The 24,544-nt window shown below is 36.4% G+C and overlaps 1 protein-coding gene across 3 annotated transcripts in view; it reads right to left on the bottom strand.

Moving 5' to 3' along the window:
• Positions 1-24,544, bottom strand: part of NAALADL2 (N-acetylated alpha-linked acidic dipeptidase like 2) — a 1,658,881-nt gene that overhangs the window by 1,178,741 nt on the left and 455,596 nt on the right. The window contains exon 1 of one of the 3 annotated variants that reach the window (XM_042234305.2): positions 21,425-21,540. The exons of the other annotated variants lie outside the window; for them this stretch is intronic. Coding sequence (XP_042090239.1) covers positions 21,425-21,467 — 43 coding nt within the window. The 5' untranslated portion in view covers positions 21,468-21,540. Of the gene's footprint in view, positions 1-21,424; positions 21,541-24,544 lie in introns of those variants that run through there. 3 annotated transcript variants of the gene reach the window in all.

Below are 24,544 nucleotides of genomic sequence, written 5' to 3' on the forward strand. Positions count from 1 at the left end.
GTCAGAATTAACCTTTCCTTGTTGTGGTGTACATCGGCAGATAGAAGAGAGCAGAACAGATATTGAACTTACTGCCAGAAAGAAATATTTCAAGGAGACTAGAGAGTCATTCTATGCTCATAAATGGATTAAAGAATCATCACAAATACTAGGTTAAAAAGTAACATGAGACATGTGATCACAGGAAGCAAAAACTAGAAGTTAACATGCTTTTAAAAACCTAATTCAGAACATATAAAGTTTTTGCAATGTTTTAAATATTTCACAGGAAATTGTTCTTTCATGAAATGTTAAACAGTTTTACTGGATAGGCCATAAATATTCTTAAAGGACAATAATTCAGCAGCTTGGCTAAATCCCAGGGACTATATACATTAAGGTGCAAAAAAAATTTTTTTTAATTTACTTGGGAAAAAATATTTGCATTAACTAAATATACAGAAACCTTTCATCCGAGATCTCAACTTGCCAATCAGTAATTCATACATTCTCAGTTTAAACACTGTTTAACCTTTTAAATACTGTTTTTTTCAATACACTTCATGAAATTTGTTGATTTTGAAGATCTTATTAGATTTTACCTAGATATATCTAGGTTTTGCAGTTCAAAACCATTACAAAATCAGATGTTAAGTAACCAAATGTGAGGATTTAGTATATCACTTTGTACTTTTCTTTAAGTTCATTCATGTCACATATTTACATAAAACCTAACATATAAAGAAACCACTCGGTTTTAGAAGAACCCCAAAATACCATCATCTATAACTTAGTCTCCTCTCTATCACCTCTAACAATCTTAGGCAGGACTATATATGTTTATAAGGAATTCACTATCTTATGATACTAAATATCTTTTTTTGTTTTTAATGAGAAAAAACCATACTATCTTTAAACTCTACAAAATCCTTCCTTATATTCAGCTAAAATATCTTGCCTGGTAGCTTCCTCCTTGAAATTCTACTTAACAATTCAAATTTATATTCTATATTACATATCTTCAAATACTTATTCAGACAACTTTAGACAGTAAAAGTTATGGCTCTTTAAGGAAAATGTATTTATAATGAAATGAATCCCAAAACCCAAAGTCGAAAGGTAATAAATTGTCCTGGAACTCATTGGCTGTATTCAAAATGATGTTCTTCCTTTTGTTCTAGGGCTTGGTTTTTCTTTTGTATGGGTAAGGTAACTTTATTCAGATGCCCAGTCCTGGCAGTGTTAAAAACTGAGCAGATACGGAATAAATCTCTATTTACTCTACATGCTGATTTATTAAAGGAAGCCTCACTGAGATAACTGGAGACCAATTTAATCTCGCTCAAAGAATACATTAGTCAACTTCATAAACTTTTTAACTATTGTACTGAATTACCAAGATAGAAAGCTTGGTGGAGAAAGGAGGGAAAGGATCACACAGATGCAAAATATATGGAATAGAACTGAAAGATAAGCATCTAAATCGGTTGTTGGAATGATACATGTTATGGGCTGAATGTTTGTGTTCCTCAAAATTTGTATGTTGAAGCCCCAAACCCCAATATGATTTGGAGATGGGTACTCCTTCAGGGGATCAGCCCTGAGATTTCTTTGGAAGGAATGATGCTAAAGCTGAAGCTCCAGTACTTTGGCCACCTCATGCGAAGAGTTGACTCATTGGAAAAGACTCTGATGCTGGGAGGGATTGGGGGCAGGAGGAGAAGGGGATGACAGAGGATGAGATGGCTGGATGGCATCACTGACTCGATGGACATGAGTCTGAGTGAACTCTGGGAGTTGGTGATGGACAGGGAGGCCTGGCGTGTTGCAATTCATGGGGTCACAAAGAGTTGGACACAACTGAGCGACTGAACTGAACTGAACTGAACTCCTTCAGGAGTAGTTAGATTTAGCTAAGGTCAAGGGAGTAGGACCCTACAACGTGACTAGCATCCTTATAATGAGACAGGGTCTTTCTCTCTTCCTGTGCCACTGAGGACACAGAGAGAAGGCAGTCATCTACCAGCCAGTAAGAAGGCTCTCATCAAGAACTGAAACTGCAGGCATCTTGATCTGGGACTTCCCAACTTCCCGAACTGTGAGAAATAAACATTTGTTGTTTGAGGCACCAAGCCTATGATATTTTGTTACAGTAGCCCAAGCTAAGACAGCACACAACCAAGACCACAGTCCAAAACACCTCCTCTTCAGGCCATCCTACAAAAGATAGCCATTAAAATGCAATAAAACAGAGGAAGATAATAAATCGTTAACAGAGTCAATAGAATTCATTTGGCTATAAAGAGTTTGGAGCTGTGGAATTTTAGATATGATCCAATAAATGAGGAAAAATTGAAGACGGTAGAATGAGACCTCATTAATCTTAAAATCCCAACAGATGTCATCAATGTGATATTTTTTTAAGGATGTAGAACAGGTGCTACCATACAAAAATATATCTCGCACTTATGCCTGAATTTTCATGATTGCAAATGAAATAACTATTTACTTTGAAAAAATTTATTGGATCATTTTATGCCAAAATATCTTAAGAAGGGCAGGGTATAGATGGAAAGGCTAGAGAATGGTTAGCCATGTTCAAAAGAAAATGTAGCAAACAAGCTGAAGAATGAAAATCAAAACCAAAAGACATTTTAAATATTCTGTTTAATATTCACTTTAAATATTCTGTACTTGTCAATGGGTCCTGTATCTCTCACTATATTATTCTGATGGAGTCCTAGAATAAAAATTCAAATCCTATCAGTATCTTTTCTACCTCTGCACATACAATAATAACACAAAAAGATTGTTATGTATTTTGTGTAAAATATGTCACTCTGCTAAAGTCCAAATTATTTGTGCTATTAATATCATTAATTACTCATTAATAATCATATATAATCATTGATTAATATATATACTATATGTATAGTATATATATAATGAGTATATAGTATACATTATAATCTATATGATGAAAACAAATGTGGTAGAAATATTAGATTTTTGAACGAGTAGCAAATTATCTTTTTTTCCAAAAAAACACCCCAAGATTCCATTCCAATCCATTTTTAAGTGGATTAGTAAAAGGAAATTGACAAAAATTGGCTATTAATATAGCACTGTAGCATGAATATCAACTGAACACACACATATGCTTATTTCTCCTAAGCATTTATATATATATATATATATATATATATATATATAGTTTTAATAGTCCAGTAAAATGAAAACAAGCCAAATAACACTCCACCTTAAACCTCACTTTAGTGTTTAGTGTTAGTTGCTCAGTCGTGCCTGACTCTTTGCGACCCCATGGAATGCAGCTCATCAGACTCCTCTGTCCATGAGATTTTCCAGGCAAGGATACTGGAGTGGATGGCCATTTCCTTCTCCAGGGGATCTTTCCAACTCAGGGAATGAACCCGGGTCTCCTGCACTGCAGACAGATTCTTTACCGACTGAGCTACAAGTGAAGCCCAAAACCAATATATTACTTTAATTTGAGATCACTTTTAAATGCTGATCAAAAGTACAGAAAATGATTTGCTAATACAATTTTTATACTGCAAATTACAGTTATTTTAGTCATAAATTAGGGGACACAAATTTTTCTTAGAATATGACATATTTTTATTTCTATGGAGAAAGTTTGTAACTGGAATATATTGGGACATAAAGTAAATTAAACAATTTTTTCTATTAAAAGAATTTTCAGAGTCTTTTTAATGCTGTTCAGATTATGTATTCCTTTGAAAATTTGATGAAATTTATTCACCTTGTCTCTTTAAAAATGCACATGAATACAGAAATCCTTAATCTCAGGGAGGGCTGTCAACTGATGATGTATGGAAAAGTTTTTGAAGTTTCCATATTTCTCTTAAATTTCTATGCAAATATTTGTGTGTATATACATGGAGAACAATTATTTTACTTATCATCGAAAATCTACTCTCTTCACTGTTCAGTTCAGTTCAGTCGCTCAGTCGTGTCTGACTCTTTGTGACCCCATGAATCGCAGCATGCCAGGCCTCCATGTCCATTACCAACTCCTGGAGTTCACTCAGACTCACATCCATAGAGTCAGTGATGCCATCCAGCCGTCTCATCCTGGGTCGTCCCCTCCTCCTCCTGTCCACAATCCCTCCCAGCATCAGAGTCTTTTCCAATGAGTCAACTCTTCATATGAGGTGGCCAAAGTACTGGAGCTTCAGCCTCAGCATCAGTCCTTCCAAAGAAATCACAGGGCTGATCTCCTTCAGAATGGACTGGTTGGATCTCCTTGCAGTCCAAGGGACTCTCAAGAGTCTTCTCCAACACTGCAGTTCAAAAGCATCAATTCTTCGGCGCTCAGCCTTCTTCACAGTCCAACTCTCACATCCATACATGACTACTGGAAAAACCATAGCCTTGACTAGACGGACCTTTGTTGGCAAAGTAATGTCTCCGCTTTTGAATATGCTATCTAGGTTGGTCATAACTTTTCTTCCAAGGAGCAAGTGTCTTTTAATTTCATGGCTGCAGTCACCATCTGCAGTGATTTTGGAGCCCAAAAAAATAAAGTCTGACACTGTTTCCACCGTTTCCCCATCTATTTCCCATGAAGTGATGGGACCGGATGCCATGATCTTCGTTTTCTGAATGTTGAGCTTTAAGTCAACTTTTTCACTCTCCACTTTCACTTTCATCAAGAGACTTTTCAGTTTGAAAATTAGTGAGCAAGGCAATGACACTCATATTAAGCTTATTTTATTAACACGTAAAGTAATTTAGGCATCCTAGAAGTAGACAGAGGTTGATATCAAGGGCTGTGCTCTTCAAATGAATAGGATGACATTGGAATTCTTTTCCAATCATGAATTTTAACAAACCAGACTCTCTGTCCTCCTGACAGCTGAATGAGTTGTTCAGCAGTCAAAAACTCCCATCACTCGAGACAGGTGCTTATTACATCTACTCAAATAAATAGGACATTTGTAAAATATTTAAGTAGCAAAAAATATACATTACATTTGCAATGTACCTCGGTTACATAGACTCTTAGTCAAGGTAATTTTTCCTGGGTATTCACCTTCTCAATGGTGCTTTTATATGCATATAGATTGTCCTTATACCCCAGAACCCTAGGTATAATCTCTTGAGGCCAGTACTTGCCATGACATGTCATTCATATAAAACACCTGCAGTCATATCACACGTGTTTTGTCAACCTGTACAATCTTAATCATTTTGCTGTGCACGTGCTGCAATGCAACCTGTTAACTTGGCAGGCAAGGGGAACAGGAAATCCCCATGTTGCTTTCTTGTCCACTATGCAAGTACTTTAACTTGGCATATTAAGTACCAGTAGGGGAGACTGAAATCAAGATGCAGTGATATTCTGTTCTTGGGCTAAGAGCAAATTGGTGAAGAAAATCTGATGCTTTCCACAAGAGCAACTTACCTCAACTGTGGTTAACGTCTTTGATGTGTACATAGGCTCACTGGCAATCTGGCAAATAGGCACAAAGCTAAAAATAGCTCTAGAAATTGTTGTGAGAAGAAAATGAGGTGACAATAAAGTTCCTAGGATCAGTACTTTGCATATAGTAGCCTTCGTATATCTTCTTTTTTAATTTATTTATTTTTCATTGACAGACAGTTGCTTTACAATATTGTGTTGGTTTCTGCCATACATCAATATGAATCAGCCATAGGTATACATATGTTTCCTCCCACTTGAAGTTCTCTCCCTCCTCCCACCCCATTCCACCCCTCTAGGCTGTCACAGAGCCCTGCATATATCTTCTTTTAAAAATATGAACTATTACAAAATGCCTAAATCCCATGATTTAATGATTGTTCAAAGACACTAGACTGGCTAAGCACCTTAATGGTTTAGTCACTAAGTCATGTCCAACACTTGTGACCCCATGGATTGTAGCCTGCCAGGCTCCTCTGTCCATGGGATTTCCATGGGCAAGAATACTGGAGCGGATTGCCAATTCTTTTTTCCAGGGGATATTCCTGATCTAGGAATTGAACCCAGGTCTCTTACATTGCAGGCAGATCCTTTACTGATTGGGCTCATGTATAATAAATATATATCCTTGGAGAAAGTTATAAAGTGGATGAAAGACCTCTCTTCAATGTCTAAAATTAAAAGAAAAAATAAATCCAGTTTTGGAAATTTTGCTTATACCTGCCATGGCTGAAAATTCACTGCTTATTATCTATATTTATTAGATTATACCCTTAATATGGGTCTTCCCCAGTTGCTCAGGGGTAAAGAATCTACCTGCATTGCAGGAGCCTCATGTTTGATCCCTGGGTTGGGAAGATGCTCTGGAGGAGGGCATGGCAATCCGCTTCAGTATTCTTGCCTGGAGAATCCCATGGGCAGAGGAGCCTGGCAGGAGGAGCCTGGCAGGTTCCGGAACGTAGGGTTGCAAAGAGTCAGATATAATTGATGCAACTGAGCATGCACATGCATGTATCCTTAATACATGAAAAAATTTCAGTGAAAGCTGGATGACAGCCCCCAAATTGAAGAACAGTTGGAAAAAATAGCACTTTTTCATAAAATACAGACTTGTGTATTATATTCAAGAGTTATAATTTGAGTTGTAGCTTTATATTTTATATTATATTTTCAGTTTTAGCTTTATAAAACTAAATAAAATAGTGCTAACCACTGCATCCAGAACCCATATTAAAGGCATTAGATACATGGAATATTTAACAGATTCTTTAACCAATGAATTTAATTACATTGTGGGTTAGGAAGAAATGGGTAGGGAAGGAATAGATGAAAATTACTATTCGTTTATTCCTACTGTGAGGAGGTAGAGGATGCCTCTGCATTGGCAAGAAAAGTCAATACAGATTCTCTGCTGATATGTTCAAAATAGCATCTTTAATGGCTCAGGTTAGAAACATACTGAGGCCCACAAATTGACCAAACAAGGCATTGTAGTATCAAAGCTAAATGACCATATCTTTAATTAGATTCTGAAATTCAAGAGGGAGTAATTATAGAAGTTTGATCAGAGAATTCTCAAGATTCATAAACAATATATTCATATATATATATTTAAACTTTTTTTCTCTTTTTTATATTATTACTGTATAGCATCTTCCATAGCAGACTATGAGCTGCTGTGGTCCATGACTTTGTGAATTTAGCTTCAGGAGATCCTAACACTATCTCTGGTACTATAAGTTGCTATGGTCCATGACTTACTGAATTCAGCTTCAATAGCTCCTAACACTACATCTGGTACATAATCATATGTCAATAAATAGTTTTGTTGTTAACATATTTATTGAGAATTTATTTTTTAAATATATTTATTTTCAATTGGAGGACAAATATTCTACAATATTGTGTTGGTTTCTGCCATATATTAACATGAGTCAGCCATATATATATATATATATATAATCTCCTCTTCCTCTTGAACCTCCCTAATAAATTTAGATGAATAAATCATAATACTAAATTTGATATGTTTAAACTCAAACATAAATCTACTTTAAATGCTCTAAACATGCAAGAATTTTCAACTTGCCAAAAATGACAGCTCAAGAAATCTATATTATTTCATGAGTCAGACAGACCTGAGTTTGAATTCCAACTCTACCACTTAGTTACTGACAGAATTACTTAACTTGGCTGAGCCTTCTATAAAATGGGGACCCATTCTCACCTGCTGGATGTAGGCTTCAATCTGGCCATACAAGTAAAGTGTTTATAGCAATGCCCATCCCCTAATAAAAGTCCAACACACAGTAACTAGTCTCTCCTCCTCCCCTCCCTCTCCTCCTCCTCTCCTTCATCGTCATCATCATAGCTGTTAGATATCTCTTTAGTTTTAACAGAATGGATGTTTTTACCCATTTTACTGATTTGATGATTTTAAAATGTGAAATAATTACTTATAAAATGATAATCACAATGTTCAGTACTCTATATGAGTTTTGGAGAAACTTAAATGTGTTAAGTTTAAGCTTTTTTTTATTTTTCTGAGTAGGCCCTCCTATTTCTGAATTAAAATATTAGAGATTACCAAGAATACCACTAGTGAAGAGTTTTTTCTTAAACAAGTAATGTGATATATTCCTTAACTCAATTGTTCCTAGTTTCCAGCATAAAGATGTTTAGAGAAGATAATCTTAGCTTCTAAGTTACTCACATATAACCAAAATATATCCTTAACTGTACCTTTGATTTCCCTGAAATTCTTCATTTTTAGTCTCTATGGCATTCTTTCACTGGCTACAGAACAAGAAACAACTTTCTGATGCCAGATGCTGAAGATCAATAGCTATTTCCCAAAGTTTATAGCATAATTAAAATGTGTAACAGGAATAATTTTCTCTTCAAACCCTAAGGCTAGGCCTAGAATTATTGACTAAGTCAAACTTATGTGGTGTAACATTTTTTATTATGTTTATAGATAATATAAAAGAGTTTATGGCTTTTACATGTAATTTGTTAAGTTAGAAACACTGAAGAGGAAATATTCCCTACATCAGCAAAGCATCAACTGCTTAAAAACCTCTTTAAGGTATATTTTGTAGAGTTAGGTCTATATTCTTTTATACTAGTTTGTGGTCACCTAAGACTTCAAACTGAAGGTTAATGGTCAAAACATTCTTGAATTTAGTAGAACCTGTTTACCTCAAACAACTTCTTCAGAGCTTTATCACCTTCAATAAAAGTGCCAAGAGTGTAGGCATGATGGAATCACAAGGATATGAGGGTAGTTAGGACAAGAGGAATCATAATGTACCCAAACAGAAAACACTATATGGGTAGAAATGATGTAATGTGATTTCTTGTAAAATATGTTATCCATAGAAGATGTATCAGCTATAGAATGGATTCTTCAGTAACAAAAAATTAACAGTCACTAATTTTTGCATATGGATATAAACTGTGAATATTTGAAAACTCTGCTTAGACAGCCTTTTTTTAAGTAGCTCTATTCAAAACAGCACTTACTCCTGGGAAAGGCAGCAGTAAAGAAGCAATAGAGTCATATGTGTCCTAGATTTAGAGTCTAGCTTTGCTTCTACCTGATATTTATTAAATATCCAATTATATTATTATTTTAATTATTATTGATGATGATAATAACATAATCATTCAAACACTGATGTGAATTACTAATTACCCAAGAGTCTTGAAATCTTTGAGTGAATAAATATTGATCTCAACCTCCTTTTGCTTTCTTCAAAGTTAAATGGAAGTGTGTTCCCCTCATTCCAAAGTCCTATATATATGTCACTTCTTACTGTATAACCAGCAGTATATATGGGTGCTTTGGAAATGTTGCTTCCCAGGTGGCTCGATGGTACAGTATCCACCTGTCAATGCAGGAGCCACAGGAGATGTAGGTTCAATCCCTGAGTAGGGGAGATCTCCTAGGGGAGGAAATGGCAACTCAAGCCAGTATTCTTGCCAGGAAAATCACATGGACAGAAGAATATGGCAGGCTACAGTCCAGGGTGTTGAAAAAGGTTGGACATGACTGAATGACTGAATGACTGAGCACATACACACACACATGCATTGCAAATGTTACGTAGATAAGAAGATACCATTATTCCACTATTAAAGTAGATTGGCAGTCAAGGCTGGGTGTTTCATTGCTTTTCAAAAGCTGGATGGATTTGTAGTGAAATGCACTCTCTTCTAGTTCTGCCGAGAGCAGCAGTATGCAATCTGAAGAAAACTAGCTGGAGTAGGCTTATTGGGTATGTTAAATGATGTTATTCCAGAATAACAATCTCTAGCTAAATCTGTAGACAAGCCAATAAAATGCACACACTCACTCTCATGGAAACTCACTCATGTCTCTGTGAAAACTTGCTTAATAATCAGCCTGCATTTTTTTTCCCTATTGCTTTCCCACATTCACTAACACTGTCTCATGTCTAACTCTGCTGAAGCTGCTTCTGGCCAATCCTTTTATTTATCTTTCATGGATTCAACATCCCACACCCAGCTCCACCCTAACTCTTGGCTGGTAGAACTCATCCCTTACTGCAAAGATCCAGGCCACTGGCATGAGTTCCATCACCCACTCTTCTCTGTAAGCCAGGGAATCTGTCATTACCTTCACCCTTAATTCCTTATAGAATGCTGCTCTCCTGTTCTTTAAAGTTGTTCTAATGATTCAAATCCCCATCTTCGGACACACTTCTATTTTAACACCTTCATCTTCTCCATCACTGATACTATTTCCTCGTGTGTAAAAACTGAAAGCTACGTCTACCTCACAGAAGCGTAATGAAGACTGCCTTCTTTGTCCCCTCTTCTTTCTCCAACTCCAGAACAATGGCTATTTCTGAGGGTATAACTATTGAACTTCTGCTATTTTAAGCTCTTTATAGTTTATAATTTTGTCTCCTTTCACCTCATTCCTGATCATTTTCAAATTGTTTCTTCCTCAAGTTTCACCTTAATTCCAGGCCTGAATCACCAAATCTTAGCTACTTGACTGTTCCATACAGAAACCACGCCTCCCCTACTGTGCATTTTCCCCCAAATTCTGTCATCTGTATTTTCTCTGTCTCCTATGACCCCATGTCAGTTTCTTTCATTTCTACTTGGATTTAGATTTCAGTGTTCGCTAGACTCTATCATCTGTCTTTTTACTTAAACTCTCATCTTTGTACAATATCACTTATCCAAAATGTCACCTATGACTTGACTTTTAATAATTGCCAACCTCTTACTCCAATCTTAGTTCTCTTCCTCAAGGCCTGGTGTCATTTTCACAGTTTAAGTCCTGGACATTTACATCAAACTTGTGGTATAAAATTATCTTTGGTTAAAGCAGTCTCATGTTTCACCTCCACTAAACTATTTCCCATCCTCTACTTCCTGAATCAGTTAACAATGCTGCTCTCTCTGTCACCTAGGCCAGAAACCCAGGTCTTACAATCTTTTCCTTCTTCAGCATTTAGTACAAGCAAACACCAGTTTAACCTCAAGTACCTTTCACATTTTTTAAGTCCCATCATTATCACATGAACTTAGCTCTCCATCACTAAGAGAAGAAGGACATTGATGATGATGAATTAGAAATAAAGCAGAAGGTAAATACAGTCATATATTTATATTTTTATTTGTTGAGTAAATACTCCTCACTGAATGGTTATGAAGAGTCAATAAAATAACAAATGTTGAACACTAGAAACAGTCCCTGGAACATAGCATACATTTAAATGTCTCCTCCATGAGCACCATCATCACCATAGTTTTTCATACTTGGACTCTCTGAGAGCTCATCTCAGTAAACTCAATCAAGCTCACTTTAACAGTCAAAGGAAGAATCAGAGGAAATGAAAATGAACAATATTCTGCTCCCCATATCCTAGAATAAACTCCATGTCAACTAACATTCCGGAATAAAGGTCTCTTTCAATTTTAACATGTTTTTGTCTTTTTTTTGTTTTTTTTTTTGGTTAAGTCTTATTTTATCCTGCTTTGTATTTACTGTGCTAATGTTGCTACTTTATGCTTAACTAATTTTAATGTTAAAACGAATACAAATTGGCTGCTGTTGCTGCTGCTATGTCGCTTCAGTCCTGTCCGACCCTGTGCGACCCCATAGACAGCAGCATTTATGGTTGCTTTTTCTGAGCACATGAAACTTATACTTGATGAAAAATATAGTACATGTTAGCCATGGTTCTAAGCTAAAGATACAACCACCCGTGGTCTTTTATTTCAAAGAGGGTATATTTTACTGCAGGGAACTGCTTCCCTGGTAGCTCAGATGGTAAAGCGTATGCCTACAATGCAGGAGACCTGGGTTCGATCCCTGGGTCAGGAAGATCCCCTGGAGAAGTAAATGGCAATCTACTCCAGTACTCTTAAATGGAAAACTCCATGGATGGAGGAGCCTGGTGGTCTACAGTCCATGGGGTCACAAAGAGTCTGACACGAATGAGCGACTTCACTTTCTTTCTTTCTTCAGGCAATAAAGAAATACACCCTCCCCATTAAAAAAATGGCTCCTTGTAAGATATTTAAAATCAGGCCTTAAGACAGAGCTGGGCTACTTTAGTTTGTGAGGCTACGGAAGTTATCGCTGAGATGATATTTAACCTGATGATGGAATGACAAGAAGGAACAAACTGTAGAAAGTTCAGCAGACATTACCAATAGGCAGAAGTCTTATTGGGAATCAGCTTAGTATATTTGTTGGAGGGGAAGAGAGGAAGAGGGAAGGCCAAGATTATTGTGAGATTCAAATAAGCTTAGTAAATTTCCACTTGAATTTAGTACCTAATGAGTATTAGGATTTTTGTTTTATATGTAGTATGAAAATGAATTATTTACTAACTAATCAAGTTGTGAAAGTGAAAAATTCATGTGAAGATATCCTTTCCAGAACCTTTTATTAATAACATTATTGTGAATTATATTGTTATGTAAAAGTATTTTAGTAAATATAACTCAGGAATTTACCAATTCCTAAAAAGATAAGCAATATTATAAGTTTTATGATCTAGGAAAAAAGATGATGCGTAATGCTTGGGGCTGGTGCATGGGGATGACCCAGAGAGATGTTATGTAAGAATTAAAGGTATTAAAATTTAAAAAATAAAAAACTAAAAAAAAATAAAAATAAAAAATAAATAAAAGTTAGATTTCACATTAAAAAAAAAAGATATCTATAGAAGTCAAATGATAAACTGAAAAGAACAATTTTTTAAAGACTAAACATGAACATAAAACTATGATGAGAACTCAGATTCAAGAATGAAAAACATTACTATTTTATTAAATTTTCTTCATTTATTCCTCAAATTACTATTTTACCTATATGGAAAAGAAAAACTCAAAGCAACATTATTACCTCATTGTACCTGAAGTTTACATATTGAAGTTTTTAAAGTAGGTTTATAATGCACCATGAATATTATCAATATCAACATGTTCTTCTTTCTTCTTAATTTCTATCCCTGTCCTACCTGCCACCCATGGCTCCAATGCCAAATCTGTTACAGTGACTGTACTAAACCTTTCATTAACCAACATGAACACATAACACCCATATAAAATCCACCTCAGGAGAGACACTTCCATAAGACAATGCACTTATAAAATATATATAGCAGCTTAATTTTCACAAATTATTTTAACCACATTTTGAATTATGTTTACTTATTTGTAGCCTATTTCACAGTATGGGCCCTCCTGCCCTCTGGCATATGGTTTCAAATCCAGTTCCAACATCAGATTATGTAGTACTATAGTAGGTATTTAATGAAAAAAAATCCAAATATAAGTGGATCTGTGCAGTTTAAACCCATGTTGTGTAACAGTCAACCGTAGTAATTTTTGGAAAATCTGTTTTATTTTCAATGAGAGTGGAAACCAAAGCAAGTAAATACATGGGATAGATACAATTTTATGATTGTCTCTGTTGGTTTTGCCAGGAAAAATTTCTTTCTTCTGTCACTTATTCTGGCCAGAATCAGTTCACATTAGATCTCTTCTGTGAAACTGTCTATGAATTTCTAGATTTCTCTATAAATTCTCAGATATGTGTCTGTAGTTATAGAGATACCATGAATTGGTAAGACTGGAAGCATCTTCCTCCTTTTGTGGCAAAGTATATTTCTTGATCTCCAAAACCTACCACCAAGAAATATGGATGTGATGAAAATTTGTTCAAGCTTTATCAAGAGTTTAAGAGAACATAGGCTCTGGAGAAGGGAATGGCAACCCACTCGAGCATTCCTGCCTGGATAATCCCCATGGACAGAGAAAAGTAGCCTGATGGGCTACAGTTCATGGGGTCGCAAAGAGTCAGACACGAATGAGCAACTAAGCACAAGCACACATAGGACTTGTCTGTGACTGTACTAAGGGTCCATACACAAAGAGGAAAAGAAGGCACAGTGACCCTCGATCCTCTCTGCTTCTCATGCTCTGTTTGCAAAGGAACTCACTTTTGAGAAACCGAAAGAATCACTGAGATAAAATGATTTCAAAACTATAAACAATTATTGAAGTTAATCATTCACCAAGGTCTGAAGTCATATGGCAAAGTTGATCATGTTGTTTAATAGGTATTCATGTACATCTTTTGCTTGTTTATACGAATTGTATTAAATTCAGTATTTGACTTTTCAAAACAATTCTCTTTCAAGCTCTTTTAGTAGACAAGATTTTATACCAATCCTCTACCTCACACTCAATTTTTTAGTGCACAATGTACAACTTGCATTACATTGATCAGAGATTTAAAGAGGACAGGTAAATTTCAGTATAAATTTTCCACATAAATATAACAGCATTTATAAATGTGCCTTCCAAAGTGTCCAACTGTGGAGATGGTTAAACATATCTATCAATAGAACAACAAAATAGCCCTGTTAAATAAAAATATTTACCCGTACTTTTCCTGAAGAGTTTAGAAGCTCAAAGGATCAGCTGAAGTTCAATGCCCTTTTATGTGTTTTGAACCTAATCACATTTTATTTGCAATCTTATCAGCATCTCATTTTTCCCTCACGGATGTATCAAGTGTAATACGCTTCAATAATGTCAAGTACATGCTTGGTTAATAATCTTCCCCCCCAAAAAGCTGTGATACAAAGAAATTTGGCTTACTGTACTACTCAATTAGCTAAATTTGTCTAAACTCTTTCCAAAATCTAGAGAATAGGCATAGAATGGAATAATTACATGGTGTTTATACATGTATAATCATCAGATTATTACTGCATGCTTAGTTTCATTTTTTTTAAGAAAAAGAAAGTAGATTCAAAGACAGCTCCAGCCTTTTAAATATATGGAACACATTTTAATTGTATTATTAATAATAATGTTTAAATAATCAAGTCATCCTGTAGGTATGTATCACCTTTTCTTCAAGAAGGTTTTATAGTAACTTTAATAGAAACTTAAAATGTTTCTCTTTAAAACAATTTCAGTGCCATGAAATATCATTTAAACCAAGGGGGTTAAACTTCGCATTTCAGATCATTTTAGTCTAAGAACAAACTAAATTTCAGAGTGTCTGAGCACTGGTTTTTCCCCAACAGCAGGTCTTAACTGAGTTCTACATTATTAATTGCTTTTATTAAGTTTCATTCAAATATGTCACTTGCTGTTTTATTTCTAAGAAGGTAAAGATCCTATTTCCATTTAGAAAGACAAGAAAAGAGAGCTTCTCGGTGCAGTTATGTTAACTTCCTTGTTGGTTAATCACTAAGTCATGTCCAACTCTTTAAGACCCCATGGACTTCATAGCCTGCCAGGCTCCACTGTCTATGGAATTTCCCAGGCAAAATACTGGATTGGGTTGCCATTTCCTTCTACAGAGGATCTTCCAGACCCAGACACCGAACCCACATCCCCCTGCATTGGCAGGCAGATAGACTGTTTATCACAACTTCCTTAACTATTTTTTATGTCTGACTTCGGAGTTCATATTCTAATCTTATTTGCCTGTTCCAAGGGTTCTTTGCCTTATAATTCTGAAAAATCCCCAAGCCATGCATTTTTGCCTACATACTTTGGTCAGACTCACCAGGGATTTCATGCTTTGATATTCTCTACAATTTTATTTCCTCCAGTTATGCTTGATTTTGTCCTTAGATTATAAGACCTCTCCAGGAGAACTTCTGGATGTTTCAACTCCAAAATGTCCTATTACGTCAATATCTAAATTTCAATTTCAAAGTGTCTCAAGTCTACCAACCTCTCACTCAGAGCAACTGAAAGCTTCCTCCAGGAATGCAAATGGTTAAACAAGAGCTCTATGCACTTGTCATAACTGAAAATGCTATTAAAATTCGAGTGGGTTGGAAGGAAGATTTACAAACTGGTGAGTTCTCTTTGGGGTTTTTTAAAGATTTCAAAGCACTCACAGGTATGGTTTATGATGATGAATGTAAGATACTTTTCCCCCCACAGAAAGTAAACAGACACACCAAACCAGTCTAACTGGTTGGGGTATACAGTACTGCTGCCCTTGGGCTGCAACTCAGAAACACACACAGAAGCACAGACACTAAGGCATCTTCCCACCTGAACTTTTTTCTTATACTGCTGCTGCTGCTGCTATTGCTAAGTCACTTCAGTTGTGTCCGACTCTGTGTGACCCCATAGATGGCAGCCCACCAGGCTCCTCCGTCCCTGGGATTCTCCAGGCAAGAACACTGGAGTGGGTTGCCATTTCCTTCTCCAGTCCATGAAAGTGAAAAGTGAAAGTGAAGTCACTCAGTCAAGTCCGACTCTTAGCGACCTCATGGCAACCTACCAGGCTCCTCCGTCCATGGGATTTTCCAGGTGAGAGTACTGGAGTGGGTTGCCATTGCCTTCTCCTTTTTCTTATACTAGCCAGATAGAAAAAGTATAATTTCTAAAGAAATGGCTGAATCATGGAGAAACATTTTTTGCATGTGCTTATGGAATTTCAAGCCAATTCCTCCTTGTGATGAAAGTTAATATATGTCTCAAGAGCCTAAATAACTTTTATGCAGTCAAGAGAATACCCAAGCCTGGATCCCTGGATGGAGCAAACATTTAAAAGCCAGGCTGAATACTGGATGGTGATTTACAGGTCATACCACAGAGGCTAAAAGATGTCAATATGGAAAGTATTTTTAAGTCTAAATTTCCTTCTCTAAAAAGTAAATACTCCTAGAAAACAATATGCCCAATCCCTCCATCAAATTATAGGATTTAGGCAGCTAGGGTGGAGACTTGGGTTCTGGCAACTGCTTCTGAGGAACTGAAAACAATTTTTGCACCTTCAAAGGATCTCTGTTCCTCTACAAAGTAAAAATTTTGGACTTAAGGTCCTCTATACTCCCTCTCTATCTTGAAAATGTTTATATTCTACAGATTTTTTTACCCTAGTTCTGAGAGCCAGATTCTCCCTCAGAGGGTTGGTGAAGAGCTGTCTCTGCTGACAGCTACCTATAACTGGCCTTGCATTTGAAAGGGTCTAGCCAAACTTCTGAACTTAGAAACATCTTTTCCACAGAGTTCTAGTCTTTTGTAGTCTTTAGAATAGGTGGTTCTTAACCTAGAGAACAAAGAACTGAGGTAGGAAGAAGGACTTTAATTAGAAGGTGTTCAAAAACATCCAAGCAGCTGATAAGCAGGCAGTTTGAGAGAAGAGGATGTGTTAAGTAGCTCAGAGGAAACTCTACTCAAAGAGATCCCCTCTCACAAGGTTGTTCTGGCACTGAACTCAAGAGATTTCTGTTATTCAAATAATTCCAAGGATAAATCTTATCCTTTACAAAGGGCTTCCCTGGTAGCTCAGTGGTGAAGAATCTGCCTGACAATGCAGCCCACACGGGTTCCATCCCTGGGTTGGGAAGATCCCCTGGAAAAAGAAATGGCAACCCACTCCAGTATTCTTGCTGAGAATCCAATGGATAGAGGAGCCTGGCAGGCTACATACAGTCCAAGGAGTTGCAAAAGAGTTGGACACGACTGAGTGACTAAACAACAACAGCCCTTTACAAAGAGGCAGGTGGCCTTGGACATGTTTGACCAAGGAAAAGGAGAAGAAAAACAAGAGCTCCTGGGGCTGAATTCCTGAGGTAGGAGGGAGTCAGCAGATGAGGAACACAGCTGAGCCTTGAGAGATTTTTTCCCCCCACCCACCATTTTTTTTTAAACAATTCTGACTAGGGTCTGCCTTGCCTGTTAATGAGAAGCCTGGGAGAAGCAGAAAATACCTGTCCTTCGTGAGAGAGACTAGGTTAGGGTCCCTTACATGCTCAAGGATACCCTTCGGAGAAATCTTGTATGTGTGTGTGTTATAGTAGCTTAGTTGTGTCTGACTCTTTGCGACCCTCCAGGATCTGTAGCCCTCCAGGATCTTCTGTCTATGGAATTCTCCAGCCAAGAATACTGAAGTGGGTAGCCATCCCCATCTCCCCAGGATCTTCCAGACCCAGGGATTGAACCTGGGTCTCCTACATTGCAGAGAAACCTTATCCTAAGTCAATTTCCAGATAACTTCCTGCCAAGAAGGGAGTTGCCACCATCCTATCATCTCAGCCATGGCCATTCACTACTGTCACAGACTGACAATTTGCCACTCAGTGGTACACGTGCTTACAGATATTAAGGAAGGAAATCCTCCTTCCTTTCCTTAGCAATTAATGATGAAAAAAAGCACTCATCCCTATTCCTGATGCCATATTATTTGTACATTTTATTTATATTTTCAAAAATTAGAAAACATTTTTTAGAATTCTCTTCTACCCAAGATAATTCTATTCTATGAATCCAGAGAATATTATGGACCTTCATGTATGAAGGTTTTATATAATTGTCTGTTAACTTTATCACTGAGGCTAACAGGGAGAGATTGCTTCTTAGGTTAGAAAAGGTAATTGAAATCTGTTCACATTAAGCCGAAGGTAACTTTGGAAAGATTTCACTCTCATTCAGGAAAAGATAGGTTCCCAATATCATTGGAAACATTAAATGTTGATAACTTATGGGCTCTTAATCAGGGCATAATCTACCAGCAACTTGGGTATAATAATGGTCAGAGGCCTACAGGATATAGTGCTAAAATGAATAATCCTTGACAGTGTCTATAGCTAGCCCTTCAAGTTATGATTAGAGATGGCCCAGTGAGTCTAGATAATCTAGATATATACAAGGGCCTTAGAAAACCATTATTCAAAACACATAATGGAGTTCTAATGATAATCTATCATTTATTAAGCACTTATTATCTTCATAGCCAAAACACTTAAATCATCTATAGGCTAAATGTACAAAACATCCGCATATAGTCATTTCTGTTAGAGAATACTTATTTGTGAGCAGAGCTGATTAGAAGCAGTATTATTTTAGAGAACTTCAGAATATTTATAAATGCTATTAAGTAAAAGAAAAATTAAACAACATTTCAAAATTCATTTTTCATTTACTTTGGTAATTTTAAAACTCAGGCTCAGATATAAGACTGATTATGGGGCAGGAGGAGAAGGGGATGACCGAGGATGAGATGGCTGGATGGCATCACCGACTCGATGGACATGAGTTTGGGTGAACTCCAGGAGTTGGTGATGGACAGGGAGGCCTGGCGTGCTGCGATTCATGGGGTTGCAAAGAGTCGGATACGACTGAGCGACTGAACTGAACTGATTGCACAGAAAATGGAATACTATTAGAACAATCCATAAATGAAGACTCCTGTATATATCTTGGTTTGTTTTACAAGATATTAGACAACGTTAGCAAAATATCTTACCTTCACACATACAAATAAAGGTAAAAATTCTTCCCACTGTGTTTTCCTTTATAATTAAAACAAGATCCAGAAGTAATTTCAAACTGAAGCATCTTGTTTCTCATTAATTCTCACTGACTAATAGGTTCACTGAATAATCTTAAGGCAAATATGTCTGGAATGGAAGCATTTCAACACTCCAAGAAGAGAAATCTGAACCATCTGTAGACCTACCAAGGATGCATTTCAACTCAGATAAGATCAGAAGGGAACACATTCCTTATTGAAAAGTTTAAGCAGAGTGCACAAAAGAAAATACCCCAGGATAGAATTGATCTCACAAGTATTCCCCAGCTACAGAAGCTTTATGAATCAAGGCACACTGTTTTCTAACTCAAACCATGACATTCAAATTATTTACCATAGCTCTTATTTTAAATTTTATGCATGCTTTTCTGATTTGTGCTAATAATTGATTTTGAAAATAATTGGAAAAATCAATATATAGGAGGAAGAGAAATTCACCCTTCTCAAATGGAATGTATTACCAGACTCATAACAGATATAAAAGTGTCAGGGAAAAAGAGGCAAAAATCCCCCCACAAAACAACAGACAATCTATGCACATTCTGGGACTCTAAAATAAGAAGCAAATGTTATCCTGATCCTGACATAAAGAGGGATGATGAGGGGACAGGACAGCTGCCAGGGTACTCCTCAGCTTATTTCAATCCTGAACACAGACACAGATGATGTACAAGACAGGCTAAACTGGGCTATTCTGGGGGTTCCCAAACAGTCATACACATTTGATACAAAATTATTATTATATGAAAAACTCTAACAACCTAGATGCTTCCTATATACTTTCCCATGTAGTGTTTTTCCATGGGAAAGTATATAGGAAGCATCTAGGTTGTTAGAGTTTTTCATATAATAATAATATGTTAAGGCATATGTTATAATCACATACATTTTATCCATAAAACACAAATTATTTCATAGAGTTATACTGAATGATTCTTTTACTTTGCTGCTTTTCTTCAATAAAAGCACTAAATAACTTTTAAAATTACTCTACATTAAAGGTATTTTTTAATAGCATTTTACACAGTGTTTCATATTTTTTTTTTAGGAAATACACAGAAATAGAAATACAATTCTGGGATTTTTAAGCAAAGTAAGTAGAGAAAGGATTAATGAAAATACAGAAAAAAACAGATATTCTGGAAGATTATTTAACTCTATAAAAATGGGTGATACATGTTTATGACCAAGCATGTCTATGATGGTCTTGTTATCCTCAGATGTGTTACATTTCACAGATATAGTTATGCTTTTGGTTACATACACTTACAGGAAATTTTTGGTTATATACACTTAAAGGAAAACAGTGGTTTGAGTATTCTCTTGTTGGTAAGCTTCACAAGAACATATTTAAAGAAATAAAAACGTCATCATCAAGGAGACTTCTTTAAAAAGACCTTGATCAAAATGTCACTAGTAAAGGTGGTAAATAATTAACAACAAGAGAGTAGACAACTAGAAATCATGGCAACAAATATGCCTTCTGCCCTTTTCTTAAAAAAAAAGAAACTTTCTCACTCAAAAAAGTAGAAAGTGTGAGGCAACTTGTATTTGTTTCTATCAACAAGCCTAGCCACAGTAGCCTGGTCAGGCCAATGTCAATAAAGCCAGCCCCTTTAAAGGACAAAGGTATCTGATAAAGTAAGACCTCTAAAACCAACCACTCTCCCCAGCCAGACACTGCCCTCTGAGACTTGTTTTCTCCCTTAAAAAAATGGTAATATTAAGTACAAGGACACTTGGCTGGTAAACCCGAGATGGTAAAATTTGATTACAAATAAAAATCTCACAGGCAAGAACAAAAATCAATATTCTGCCAATATTGGGAAAAGTTTCACATGAAAAAGTACTGGAAGTAGGTTGTACCATTTCTCCAGCATTATAGCTCAAGTAAGATAAGGTTTTCCCTACTCCACCAAATTTGTTTTTCTGTGTAGGTTGAGTAGTTGAGAAGAAAGGACGAGACAGCTGCTTCTTCAGAAACAATCCCCACTTCTTTCCCCACCCTCAAAGCACACCTTGAAACGCAGCAGGAGTGCACGAACGCACACCACACACACACACACACACTGTAATCGACACCACTTACACATCTGATTGCAACCATTTCAGAGGCTGTTGGCACTTACCTTGCAAAGCAGTATTAGGTAAACTTGCTTCATTCTCTCCCATTTTACTACTTTTGTTTAAAGGGGGCCAAGCAGTTTCAGCTGTGTCAGTTACCCTGCAAGCCTGGTGACCTTCTGACTTTCCCCTGTAGTAATGTAACAGTATACTACCTGCTTTCTTCTGTGAATAATTACCATTCTGCTTCCTGAGTTACCTGGGCTTGCAAGACCTGTTTTACTGTGAAGTGAGATCATATCCTTTGATCCAATGGACTGCTATTAGTGCGCGCTTCACAAAACATGGCTTTGTTTCAATTTTGGTGTTAACTTTTAATTCCCTACTTTCGCTTTAGTCCAGAAACTTATCAATACTTCCTGCCAAAAGAGTGTCTGTACTACCACCATGGCATGGAGCAGAGCCAGAGTTCTGTTTGTTTTTTAGTGTTCCCAATCTGTTTATCTTATAGAAATAAAATAAAATTTAAAGTGAATTTTGCAATGTCCATTAAAAAAATATGGGAAGATAAGGAACACCATGGGAATTAGTTACGTGTAGGCTTTGGAGTAGCTCTAGTTCTAGCTGTGCAACTATAAATGAGGAATACCGCTTCCTTGAGACTCAGTTTCCTAAACTGTAAAATGGGGAAAATGCAAACTATCAATTTCAGGAGATAATTATAAAACTGAAAGCAGTAATGTATGACTGTGCTAAACATTGCGAATGGTGGATAATAAACACAACAAGCAACATTTTTCCTCCTCCTTCCTCTCCTTCCTTTTCCTCCTCCGCCCTCTTCCTTCCCTCCCTTCACCCTTCTCTTGTCCTCCTCCTTCTGAACGGAAAGAATGCAGAACCGCAGCTCTGATGTCACGTGTTCTGGCATCAGCTGTTACTCATTAACTGAGAAACCTTAAAGAAATGAGTCCATCCAATCTTACAGTGCCTCAAGGTCCTCACGGGTAAAAGATGGATACTGATATCTACACTGCCTTTTCAACAAAAACGGAGTATTAGTTTCAACTGTTCTGCCTCAAACAAAATACCCATCCCTAGCAAAGATGAGCAACACACTGGAGATTTATCTTTATTTGTTTATAAGAGAGGAAGTAGATGACAAAAATAAGTCATTTATTTAATCTCTGTCTCCTATAAGACATCAGAGTAAAAAACAATCTGTATTTCCTTCCTTTAGAATTCCTTGACTTTTCATCTTGGTCAGATTAGTTTAAAAAAAAATCTCAGGCTCAAACATCTCCTAGTTTTTTTTTTAATTTTCAATGTAAAAATAATCTATCCATCATGTTTGCCAGCTTAGTAATGAAAAATGATTATATAAATTATATAAAAAAAGAAATGGTTAACAAGTAGAATAGTTATTCTCAAAAGTTTCAGAATGAAAACAAACATCACACACACCCAAATCCTCATCACAGTTAGTTCTTTCCTTCATTAACCTCTCCAGGTCTCAGTTTCTCCATCTGTGAAATGAGCTGACCATTTACTATCTAAGGCCCATTTTATCAACATGTCATAAATGTCTGATTTAAAATCCAGGTTGTGGTTTGTTCTCAAATAAAACAGTCCTTTGCCTAGTACAATTGCATAGTGTAACACACACACCAAGCTCATACTTCACCAAAAGTGACCTGAAATTGAATGTTTGACAATAAAACACCATAATCATCACATTCTGACTTCCCCATAAGAAGAGAAATACATATATCAATCGTCATTCATTATGACAAAAATGGAAATGTATTAACATACCTGCCCCAGGCACTTAAAATTAGTCAACAACAGGTATAAAGTAAAGATTATCTACCAGCTGAATTATGGCATGCAGGAAGTTGTTATGAAAGTAGAACAGAGAAGTCTTATTTTTGAGCAGAGGTAAAACATAAAAATAAACAGAAACCTCCAAAGCTTTCGTAGCTGTACAGAAAGTAACACAAATATACATCCAGTTACACTGAAACAGTTTCAATACTAATAAAGGGCCCTGAGTACACCCACTGTCTCTCTCTCTCCTGGGCCTCCTCTGCCTAGAACAATTCTGCCTTCATCACCTCTCCTTTGCCTAACTAACCCACATGCAGGAATTCTTCTTCAACCCAATTCTGGCCGCGGTCTCTTCTGTGTGCTTCCAGATCCCCTTAACAGCTCCAAACTTTTCATTCCACCATGGCTCTTAGCGCATTGTATTGTATGTACAGCTTAATTATTTCTGTCCTTAAAAGGTGTTATGTCAGAAAGCCTTTTCTGTGTTCATCACTACATTCCTAGTACCTATCACAGTTCCTAACACATACTATGGCTTCAAATATTGTAAAAATGAACAAATTACTATCATCAAAAAGGGTGAAATATAGGACCATAAAGAAAAGAAGGATATAGATTAGCAAAGAAGATAATGGAAAATATTTAAGAGGGAAAAATGACAAATTAAATTTCAAAAATGAAAAGAGATGGAAGGAGAGAGTAGGTAGGTTTGTCTGCAAGAGCAAATAATTAAGAACTAGAAGGATAAAAGAGATAAGGACACTTAGGAAACTTTCTGAAAAAAAAAAAAACAAAGAATCAAAGATAAAAGAAGTAAATGAAAGAGGGGAAAAAAGTGCACGCATTAGTTTAAAACACACTCGTACGCATCAAAAACAAAAGGCATGATTGACGTTAAAATAGCTGCACTGAATGGTGAGAAAGAAACTAAATAATTATTAAAACTATCAAAATTTTCAGAATCTTTGACAGAAAGTTACTGGAATGAATGTGTCCTCTATATCAGGGGTCGCCAGTCCCTGTTAATTACTGGGCTGCACAGCAGGAGGTGAGTGGTGATGACAAACAAAACTTCATCTGCATTTAAAAGTGCTCCCCATTGCTCACAGCCCCCCTCTCCATTCATGGAAGAATTGTCTTAACAAAATTAGTCCCTGGTGTCAAAAATGTTGGGGACCACTGCTCTATATGTACAGAAACTTTGCTATAAAAACTACTGTGTACATTTTTAAAAACAACTTAGGTGACATAATAAAAAACCAACACTTCCAACCATGTCACTTATCTGTATGTCCAGCACTGTATTCTAAAATGCTCCAAGAGAGAGTGAGCGAAAGAAAATGTTATGCTATTCTCTGTCA

The sequence above is a fragment of the Ovis aries genome, chromosome 1 (assembly GCF_016772045.2).
Source record: "Ovis aries strain OAR_USU_Benz2616 breed Rambouillet chromosome 1, ARS-UI_Ramb_v3.0, whole genome shotgun sequence".
Taxonomy (NCBI): Eukaryota; Metazoa; Chordata; class Mammalia; order Artiodactyla; family Bovidae; genus Ovis; species Ovis aries.